The sequence below is a fragment of the Scylla paramamosain genome, chromosome 4, assembly GCF_035594125.1.
Source record: "Scylla paramamosain isolate STU-SP2022 chromosome 4, ASM3559412v1, whole genome shotgun sequence".
NCBI lineage: Eukaryota > Metazoa > Arthropoda > Malacostraca > Decapoda > Portunidae > Scylla > Scylla paramamosain.
The window spans coordinates 3,740,476-3,751,923 of NC_087154.1; the positions used below are offsets into that span (position 1 = coordinate 3,740,476).

General features: G+C 42.1%; 2 protein-coding genes across 2 annotated transcripts; one reads left to right on the top strand and one right to left on the bottom strand.

The window, feature by feature from the left end:
- Nucleotides 1-3,172: 3,172 nt before the first annotated feature.
- LOC135097233 (cuticle protein AMP1A-like) lies at nucleotides 3,173-4,339 on the top strand. The gene is made up of 3 exons (XM_063999022.1): nucleotides 3,173-3,325; nucleotides 3,691-3,914; nucleotides 4,041-4,339. The coding sequence occupies exons 1-3, from the start codon at nucleotides 3,317-3,319 to the stop codon at nucleotides 4,252-4,254; spliced, it is 447 nt and encodes a 148-aa protein (XP_063855092.1). The 5' UTR covers nucleotides 3,173-3,316; the 3' UTR covers nucleotides 4,255-4,339.
- Nucleotides 4,340-8,584: 4,245 nt separating this feature from the next.
- On the bottom strand, nucleotides 8,585-9,724 carry LOC135097241 (cuticle protein AM1159-like). The gene is made up of 3 exons (XM_063999030.1): nucleotides 9,389-9,724; nucleotides 8,991-9,214; nucleotides 8,585-8,867 (listed from the first exon to the last, which is right to left on the bottom strand). The coding sequence occupies exons 1-3, from the start codon at nucleotides 9,431-9,433 to the stop codon at nucleotides 8,672-8,674; spliced, it is 465 nt and encodes a 154-aa protein (XP_063855100.1). The 5' UTR covers nucleotides 9,434-9,724; the 3' UTR covers nucleotides 8,585-8,671.
- Between the last annotated feature and the right edge of the window lie 1,724 nt (nucleotides 9,725-11,448).

Consider the following 11,448-nt stretch of genomic DNA (forward strand, 5'->3'; position numbering starts at 1 on the left):
GTTTAAAGAGCTCAGTAGCTGCCTCGAGTAAATCAATTAACTCGTCTTTTGTCCACATATTTTTTTTTCACATTCTTCGTTAGTTGGCGGAAAAAAAATAATAGCTGCAGTAGCATAATGAAGACCACTGTACTAAGAGGGCGGGAGGAGAATGCAAATATGAAGTAAAAATATAGAATTAGTGTTTGTATTTAACTTTCCAACAGGACACTCATCCTACTGACAGCTGGAACACGTGAACACATAAGTCAGTAGAAGTTAGAACATGAATACTTGCAAAGACCTTTACGTAACTCCTAAAATAAATGCACTAGTGACTTCTCCCTCTTTGTAATAATGATAATAACAATAATAATAATAATAATAATAATAATAATAATAATAATAATAATAATAATAATAATAATAATAATAATAATAATAATAATGATAATATTAATAATAAGATAACTCGAACGAAGGCAGCACATGAATCGAATAAACACCATAGCAGTCTCCTGTTTAACATCTACATCACACATTCTAGGTCAGTATCCCTAAACATTTCGGCATCTTTCTTCTACGTAGATCTAACAAGCTGCAGTGAAAGTTATCGCGATTTTCAAGGGAGTTTTCATTATCATAGTGACACTTTAACAACTTTCCTGCCTCGTCAATCAGGGAAGCTCTCATGAGAACCTAGTTAATCATTTCTACGACCTTTAAGAAACAGTCCTAATAAGAGAACAATAATTTTTTTTTTTTAAAGAATACGAAACCTAAAAACACCGCTACTTCTATTATCACATACACCGAGAAGGCAGCCCAGAGGACCCTTCCCACCAGCGTGCTCTACCATTACTCATGTACTGATTTACATACCGGGGTGGGGGGAACAAAAGTATTGATATATTCAGCCCCAGTCTTATATGACCGCCATGCAAATACTTTAGACGTACAGGAGGAGAGCGAGAGAAGCCAAGGGGATAGAAACAGATGCTGGAAGTCATTGCTGCCCGTGCGAGATGGATGGGCGATTGACTTGTTCTGCTCTTGCCTTATGAGGGACCAACATGAGACAGAACGTAAATCATATCGACATTGATGCAGGAATGATAGCGATGTTGATGAAGATGCTGATGATGGTGATAATGGTGGTGATGGCGGTACCTGCACTGGTAGTGATAGTGGTGGGAACGATGATGTTAGTGATGATAGTGATGGTGGTGGTGTTGGTAACTGCAGTGGTAATAGTGGTGGTGGTAGTAGTAGTAGTAGTAGTAGTAGTAGAAGTAAGTTGTGGTGGTAGTAGTAGCGGCAACAGCAATAACAACAACAACAACAACAACAACAACAACAACAACAACAAACAACAACAACAACAACAACATCACCACCACCACCACCACCACCACCATCACCACCACCACCACCACCACCATCACCACCACCACCACCACCACCACCACCACCACCACCACCACCAGCATCACCACCACCAACAACAAAAATTGCACTAAGAGCGAGCGAGCGAGATATATATATATATATATATATATATATATATATATATATATATATATATATATATATATATATATATATATAGAGAGAGAGAGAGAGAGAGAGAGAGAGAGAGAGAGAGAGAGAGAGAGAGAGAGAGAGAGAGAGAGAGAGAGAGAGAGAGAGAGAGAGAGAGAGAGAGAGAGAGAGAGAGAGAGAGAGAGAGAGAGAGAGAGAGAGAGAGAGAGAGAGAGAGAGAGAGAGAGAGAGAGAGAGTGAGTGTTTCATTGCATACATCTAATAAATACTCAGTAAACTATGACATCAAGAACCTTATTTGATTAACATGAACAGATGTAGCCAGGCGAGCATTATGCATAAGTACATAACTCTCTCTCTCTCTCTCTCTCTCTCTCTCTCTCTCTCTCTCTCTCTCTCTCTCTCTCTCTCTCTCTCTCTCTCTCCGTCTTTCCTCCATTCCCTGTCACCAAGACTTAGGTTCAAGTTACCAGTGACCTGTCAGTGAGCTTCAGCCAGCCAGGCAGGGCCTCTTGGTGTCTTATGGTTCTTTAGTTTATTCCTTTACGCTGTTGAACTTATGCTCTTCTTTATGATGATGCCATGTTTGTGTTCTCTCCAGAATTTGAGGTGTTACGTTGTTTGAAAAAAGTCAGCTTCTATACTATTAAGCCTTGCGGATTTGACTGAATATTAACTAATTGTAATTTCCAGCGCCAATTTAGTTCAATTTTCAAAGTCGAACGTAGTTATAATACTGTTTGATAATTTGTAATAGTGTGACGAGGCAGTTTCGTCACTACATATTGGTTTTATACGTTTGCTTGGTATACTGTTGCCAAACACAATGTTTTGAATTGCTTTGCTTACATCTCTCGGTTCAACATGGCCAAGGGAGTTCTTAGGGACAGACAAGAAAGCGTTGGGGCACCTGCTGCTCATCTGTTGCTTGCCAAGTTCTGCAGGTCTCGTAAGAAGAAAGGTACACTTCTCCTTCATATTTTCCTGCAGTTTTACAATGGTCCCTGGTTCTTGTTAATCTTCCCCACAAAACTACAACCCCCACCTCTTCTCCAGTGAAACCTCCCTTTCGCAAGTCTTCTCTGCAGTCCATCCAACTATGATTATTATTAGAGTAAATAGCAAAAAATATTAATATCCTTAAGAGAATAGTTCAAAGCAGGGCAAAGTGTCAATTCATCCCGTGTTTTCTTCTTAACCTAACCTTACACTACGATCAGAGGAATGAGAGACAGTATTTTTTTTTAGTTCGTCTCCAGAGTGACGAGAGGAAACATCCATAATTACTATTTCTTCTGGTCTTTGCCCTGTATAGTAGGAACCGAAAGGATGGAGGGAAGATATAGGGAAGGAGAGGAGGAATAGATCAAAGAGAAAATGAGAGGATGACGAGAAGAGAGAGGGAAAATACCGAAGTGAGAAAAGAGAAAGGGAAGGAGAGAAAGGAAGGAAGAGAAAGTGAAGTTAAAGAAGAGAAAGAAGAGAGAAGGAGAGAAAAGGAAGATAAGACGCAAGAAAGAAAGAGAGAAGTTAGAAGAGGAGAAAGAGAGAGAGGAACATGGGCCACAGCTGAGGGATGTGAAATGTTAAGGACCAATGATGACGTAAGTGGCCGAAAACCTCCAGCGTACTCGGCGAGGCGAGGCGAGGCGAGGCGGGGCCAGTCCTCGTGGAAGGTCACGGTCAAACCGACGCCTGTCCACTCAGAGGTTCGGAAAGGAGACCCTTCCACGCCGCCCTATATAAGCCAACCCCTGCGAAGGCTCGGCACCAGTTCCCGCCAAGAACTCTCACCATGAAGTTTGTAAGTGTTGGAGCGGCGTCTTTATACACCCTCGCCTTTCCTTCCCTAATGCGCCAACACGACTTCCTCACACACAGGTTCACGTACACACTTGTTCAAACACACACACTAACATACTTCGCATACTGAAGCAGATACTTTCCACTCATACCATTATAATTTAGATTATTGTTTAATGTCTAACAGGTCAGGTTGCTGCAATCATTGAGGAAGGATTAATCATTTTGATTGACTAAACTTTAGGTAACGAACCTCTAAAACAATAATTTTTGCAACGAAGCAAATTAATACCCTTAGTACATGTGTGTGTGTGTGTGTGTGTGTGTGTGTGTGTGTGTGTGAAATACACCTGCCTCCATTCCCAGGTGATCATCGCCGCCCTCGCCGCCGTGGCCCTCGCCGCCCCCAGGCCTGAGTATGCTGACTCAGAGGAGAGCAAGGAGCACATCCCCATCCTGAGGGACGACCGCGTGCACGAGGATGACGGCAGGTACAACCTGGACGTGGAGACTGGCAACGGCATCTTCCTCTCCCAGTCTGGCTCCCCCGACGGCCCCGATGGCTCCGTGGTCAAGTCTGGAGTCTTCTCGTGAGTCACTTCACAGTTCAATCAAGTTCTCTGAAGAACAGTGACCAACATCTTGAAACGTGTGGACGAGGTGCGGGTGGCGCTGCAAGTATTTTTGACTCACAGCTAACACTCTTTCCCCCACAGCTACACCGCCCCTGATGGCACCCCCGTTGAGGTCAAGTTCGTCGCCGACGAGAACGGCTACCAGCCCGAATCTGCCCTTCTGCCCGTGGCTCCCGCCTTCCCCCACCCCATCCCCCAGTTCGTGCTGGACCAGATCGCTAAGGCCGCCGAGGAGGACGCCGCTAGGGCCCGCGGTGAGCTCGACTCCGATGAGGAATCTTACAGCTATGCCTAAGCTTCACGAGATGCATGTACAGCGACTCCTAAGTTTTTCGATGTATTTATTTATTTATTCGATTTATGAATAAAGTGCCTAAGATGTTACAATGTTTAGATTGCCTCTTGATAGCCTGTGTACATGTAAACCATTGAATGGCAACTCTTTTCCTCGCTGAAACTCGAACACCACCCGCCCTCCAGTGCCAGGCTTGCCGAGACTATCGAGCCTGTGATTTATTGAAAAATACTCACCATAAGTGGCTGCAAGAGATGACCCAAGCTGTCTGGCGTGGCGGGAAGATAGGCTGAAACTTCTAAGGCAAAAAAAAATATTGTGCAATGTTTTTTTTTTTTTTGTTAAAACAATAACAACTGATGTACTCTTACTCGTAATTACAGATAATTTATTACATTTGCTCACACTTTGTTGCCGGGAGATCTCTTATGATATAAATGCTTGTAAAATAGTTACATCATAGTGCCTCCGTGGTGCTATGGCTAGCGAGCCTGGCTATGAATCTGCGGGCCACGGTTGGAGTCCGGGTTAGGACAGTCGGCGCACAGCTCACCCAGCTGTTCACCTTTTCCTTCGAGGTGGAAAAACACGGGAAGGGTAAACAGTGTAAAAATGTAAACACAGAGGCTCTGATCCCAGGGACCTCGTCCACCACATAAGAAGATGAGCGCCGACGCGACCCGCGGTGGCAGCATTAGTGCGTGCCCGTAACTTTACCTTTACCTTATTCACATCACCTCTTAATCAACACCTGAATAGAAATTCCTCTTACCAACCAAAGGAACTCTTCATGAGCACTTTGCGGAAGAGAAACAGAAAAAAGGCAGGAAACACAAATACTCGGCATCAGGTTCAAATTTTTGCAAGTACATTCCTATCTCGTCGTAATGTGCAGTAGAATACAAAGGATTCGGCAGTTCACACAACACAAGCTCATCTGCACGCTACTGAGAAAATCAGCTTGTTGATGAAGACATCACTTGGAGCAATGAGTGTTTAGGCTGAAGAGACACTATATTATGAGGCCGTGTCTTTGCTGAATAAGGGATCAAGGTGTGCAGGTGAGTGACCCCATGAATTCATGTGGCTGTGATGCTCCTTTGCGTGATGCTTATTGTGATGTTTATTGTGTGCATTGCATACATATCATAGAAAAAGACTCCTATATTTATATAACTCTCTCTCTCTCTCTCTCTCTCTCTCTCTCTCTCTCTCTCTCTCTCTCTCTCTCTCTCTCTCTCTCTCTCTCTCTCACTATTACTACTACTACCAATACCACCACCACCACCACCACCAATACAACCACTAAAAATACAACTGCTGCTAGTAATATTACCACCACCACTTCTATTACTACTACTACTACTACTACTACTACTACTGTCACTATATGCTCCTATATGATCCTACTTAAGACGCTTCTTTACTTTCCAGACTTATTACAATCAAGTTTTTGATATATGAAAATTTTTAGGTGGTAATGGAAAGAGAGAGAGAGAGAGAGAGAGAGAGAGAGAGAGAGAGAGAGAGAGAGAGAGAGAGAGAGAGAGAGAGAGGGCCACGATTCAGCCTTGATAGCTGGTAGAGCATTCCTCTTGAGCAACAGAGAAAGGAATAGAAAAAGAACCTGGCATTTTTTCATTTTACTTTTTTACTCTCTCTCTCTCTCTCTCTCTCTCTCTCTCTCTCTCTCTCTCTCTCTCTCTCTCTCTCTCTCTCTCTCTCTCTCTCTCTCTCTCTCTCTTTCCAACAACAACAACAACAACAATAACAGCATCGTCATTATAATGATGATGATGATGATCAACAACAACAACAACAACAACAACAACTTCGAAACTATCACCACCACTACCAACAAAAACAACAATAATAGTAACAGCAACACCTCCTCCTCCTCCTCCTCTTTCGTAGATATGTAGATACTTTTACTACTACTACTACTACTACTACTACTACTACTACTACTAGTACCATGCAAATTCCTGTTCCTCCTCTTATAAAGACAGAAAGAAAGCGAACAACATTTTCTTAAGGTCAACACTTCACGTCCACTGGTGTTTGTTCTTTCCTTGTGTTCTAGCGAGAAGGAAGCGTAACCCTTAAATGCAAATATTTGGCGAAATTTACCACAGCGTCTTATCTCCCTCCTGTTTACAAGTGATAAGGAAGGATACGTAGCTGCCCTTCCACGTATTCTCAGTTCCCCACAGCCTCTTGACGTGAGAGGTAGTGTGACTTTACTTCCTCCCATATTTGAGTGTTATTTAGGATTGTGCTCAATTTCACCCAATGTTTGCAAATTCACCCAATGTTTAAAGTGATAAGTGTTGCACATTTACCCGGATACTAAAAATGCACACACAAGAAAAGAGGAGAAATAAAATAACCATATAATGAGACCTAGACGCATAAAAACCCACTAAAACCAGTATACGCTTCCTAATGAGGTGCTGAGTGTCGCGCGCTGAAATATATCACTAAAAAGAAAAAAGAAAATACGAAAAAAAAGGAGACAAACTTGACAGGATTGTAGAGCCAGAATACAGTTTGATCCGGAAAATAATAATAAAAAAAAATCTCCATGAAAGTAATGAGGGTGATAAGTACTGTGCAACGAAATGTATCCGGATACTAAAAATGAAAGACAAGAAAAAAAAAAAAGACGACACGAAAAGAAGAGGAATAATATAATGACTTGTGGGAGGATTCACAAAAAAAAAAAAAAGTAGAACCTGTTAGCTGCATCCCGAAGTAGACATTTTCGGTTCGTGGTGGCGGTGGTGCCGTTAACCGACTACTGAATAAGTTAATATGGTAAGTACATTCGGGGGTCACAGGTAAATCACCAGCTGCTCTCACTTTTTTCAGCTGCTCAGTCAGAGGTCGCCGCAACGGATCAACCTTCTCCAACGTGCTGGGGCTTCTGCTTCGTCCTCAGTCGCACCCATTGCAAGCATGTCTTTCTCTACATCCATAATTTCCACGGGCAAGACTAATGGGTTCTTGCATTTTTTTTTTTTTTATGTTATCACTGTCCTTTTGTTTTGCGTTTCCTCTCTCTCTCTCTCTCTCTCTCTCTCTCTCTCTCTCTCTCTCTCTCTCTCTCTCTAACGTGGTAGTTGGTATTGGTGAAAAGAATGGTAATCTGAATTATCGACAGTCTTCTTGTGAAACCTAGTCCTCTACTTGTTATGGATTTCCCTCCTCCCTAACACCTGCATAACTTCATAAAAGAAATATTAAGTCACAATTTTGGGGGATTTCTTTCATGGAAATTTTCATGGAAACTAAATATTGAGCAGATTAATTAAAATTTTTGTACAATTAGCACTGATAGATTTTCAGTGGGTCTCAAAACTTCAGCCTGAGATAAAAGGATAAAAAGTAGAAGAAAGTGTGGCACGTTACTCACATACTGACCATAACTGTACCTACAATAAATTTCTGATAATGGCTTTCATATACAGTTGTTCAATAGTACACTTTGTAGTCATATGGCAGTGGCATGTTATAGTCATGTGCAGTAGCAGTAGAGCAACAGCTGAACTACAAGAACTTAGAGTCTGGAAAAGAAAACGAAAAAACAGGAACAAACAATAATCAAAATTTTTTTCTTTTTTACTGATTTAAAATAAATTTTCCTCTTATAATTCAAAACAAGAAAAGTCACGCTCCAGGAAGCCATACTTTGCGTCTATTTGTGCATCAGAGAAACACTGACATCATGAAATGAAGATGGGATAAACTGGTCATGAGAGGTCGCGGCGGGACTGAACCCTGGCACGACACGCTCACCGGACAGTTACCACTTAGTTTAAAAGTGATCACCAAGGCTGTAACGGGTTTTGGTCAGGCTTGATAGTTATTTCATTGTAATAACATCCTAGCAGGAATCTTGCGAAAGAAAGGAAAAAAAAATGCGTGTAAATTCCACCCGAGGACTTCCTTAATTAAATACTAAACGACCGAGCCTGTCGGTAGCACTTTCCTCCACCACCGACAGTTCAGAAAGACTTCGAGCGGAAGCATACAAAAAAGAAATAACCTGTATGTCAAGTAAATCTTATTATGGAGTGAAGCACGCCTTGACGGTTGCCGCAATGAGTATTCGAGGACAACGCGATAGCTACAGACGTGCAGAGGATTGTACACTACAGCAGTATTCTATGGCTCGTAGCAAGGTAGCAAAGGTGGAGATAAAACGAACCCAACACAAAGACACACACACACACACACACACACATACACACACACACACACACACAAGATTTTGAGTATTAACTAGACTCTAACAAAATAAATAACAATGAAAAAAGAAACTTGCAGAGAAGTTGCATCAACTTTTATTCAGAAAATAGATAAATAAATACATTGTACAAATGAAGGGTCTCTTTACATAGGGAGAGAATTGAATTTAGGCGTAGGAGTAGCCCTCTTCGGAGGAGCGCTCAGCGTCCTCACGGGCGGCCTTAGCGATCTGGTCCAGCACAAACTGGGGGATGGGGTGGGGGAAGGCGGGAGCCACGGGCAGAAGGGCAGAGTCGGGCTGGTAGCCGCCCTCGTCGGCGACGAACTTGACTTCAACGGGGGTGCCGTCAGGGGCGGTGTAGCTGTGGAGGCAAACAGAGTATTGTGAACAACTCAAGACACGTGACTCACGCAGTTACCTTGTTCCACAAGACAATTAAGGTGTGCAGTGCTTGGGTGAGCCAACAAACAGTGCAGTCACTCACGAGTAGACTCCAGACATGACAACAGTGCCCTCGGGGCCGTCAGGAGAGCCAGACTTGGAGAAGGAGATGCCGTTGCCAGTCTCCATGTCCATGCTGAACCTGCCGTCATCCTCGTGGACACGCTCGTCCTTCAGGATGGGAATGTGCTCCCTGCTCTCGAGGGAGTGGGAGTCATCGTACACAGGGTTGGCGAGGGACACGGCGGCCAAGACAGCGAGGATCACCTGAAGCAGAAGGTGGAAGTTAGGGTTAAGCTCATTATTTTGTGTTGCATTGGCGCCCTGAAACAGGTGCTCCATTTTTGCTCATCTTGATAAACATTCAACTTGTCATGTTTTTTCACCAAGCAGACAACACTGTCAGCGGCAGGAAGTTGTGGCAGTGCAGCGAACACTTACAAACTTCATGGTTGCTGTGTTGGGAGGTACTGATGCCGTCATCATTTTGAACCCAGCTTTTATAGCGGCGAGCCGGTGAGGCTCCTGGGAGTGGCGCTGGCTTGCGCGCTGTAACCCTGACCCTCTGAAGATGCTCTAGTAAGGTATCCTTTCTGGTCCAATTGTATAGACAAACTTTTCCTCTATGCCGCCAGCGAAGGGAAACACAAGAGATGCAAGGTCACTTGGAGGACACCACGTGGTCTGACACTTTCTGCTCTGCTGTGGACAATCTTGTTTAGTGGGCAAGAATTTTACCTCCAGTATCGTAATTCTCTTTAAATTATTTTACAGCCTGGTCTGTCTGTACATGCCTAAAAGAAAATCCTATTTGAATTATAAAGAACATTGTTCCAACAAGTAGAATAAAACTATGTATCACGTCTGCAGTTGCTGAAGAATGACGAAACCCTTTATATCAACCTACATTGGAGGGGAGTGAATTGGGAGCTGTAATGGCGGCATGAACATCTGCATATGTATGTCGTTCAAAGTTCTGCCTGTGTCACCACTGACTGGGAAGGCGACTATCTGAGCCACCAAACACAGAATGGAGCAACCATCTAAGCCTCCAAATAGAATAATTGCAAAAGGGATGCCCCCTGTTGGTTCAACCAAAAGCACAGAAAGGAAGTCGTAGAATTTGTTCTAAATGAAAGGAGGAAATGAAGCATATAGATACTCAAGGTATGCAAGACACGTTTTGAAGAGCAACTAACAAAGATATCCATAAGAAAAAGAATCTATTCATATTAAGATCAGAGAAATGAATGGCATATAATGGCAGAATTTAAGGGAGGAACAAAATAAGATTAGCTGACAGACCGACCAGGAATAAACCTGCAGGCGCTATGTAATGTAAGACATGAAAAAAAAAAAAACCATTATATATATATATATATATATATATATATATATATATATATATATATATATATATATATATATATATATATATATATATATATATATATATATATATATATATATATATATATATATATATATATATATATATATATATATATATATATATATATATATATATATATATATATATATATTAGACACCAAAAGAAAGGAATCCTATAGTTTCTTTCTCATTATAATGTTCGTGTATGGTGCAGAAACAGGATCAAGGCTCAGAAATTAGGAAAGGTAACGTTGAGGTTAGGACCCACATGCCATGTCTGCCAGGGAGCGCTCACTTGACAGACGGTGCCTGCGTTTCATATCCTTACCAATCTTGCTTTATATAATTTTGTGTTCGCAAATTTACTTTAACTATTCACTTTAACTATACGAAAGTTACCTTGACTAAAGCGGTGGCGGCGTCGGTAGTGGCGGTCAGTCTCATCACGTGCCGCCGCGGATGCACGTGTTTATTGCTGCCCCTTCTGAAGGCCTATGATCTTGACCTTTGGTGTTCCACTTGCCCAAAGTTGTATTAGAAAGTAGATAATTTGGCCCGCATGTGTGATTTTTAGCCATTCCATGATATTCAAGAAATTTATACTTCCACCACCAAGACTAGAAAGCAAATTTAATCATGCTCATTGTTTACATTTTGAAACTGTAACATCCTGCAGCTGTTTTCCGAGGGCTTGGATGATCGCCTTGCGAGCTCATTTCACTATCTGTGTCCCATGAAAAATCCATCGCTATTTTTAATTGCGGATGCGGTCTTGAAATTAATGTCGAAAGATTTCCTCTTATTGTTACTTGGAAAACATGCCAAATTAATTTTACCCTTCCACAAAATTTGAAATCTGAAATTGTGACATGACAATGATCAGTAATTTTCCACATTAAGCCTCTCTTATTATTCCAGTATTCCCTGATATCTCTCACAATTTACAGGTAATTTAGTTTTACCATTCTCAGCAGATAGTGTGTGTGTGTGTGTGTGTGTGTGTGTGTGTGTGTGTGTGTGTGTGTGTGTGTGTGTGTGTGTGTGTGTGTGTGTGTGTGTGTATGTGTGTGTGTTGCATGTGTGTGTGTGTGTGTGTGTGTGTGTGTGT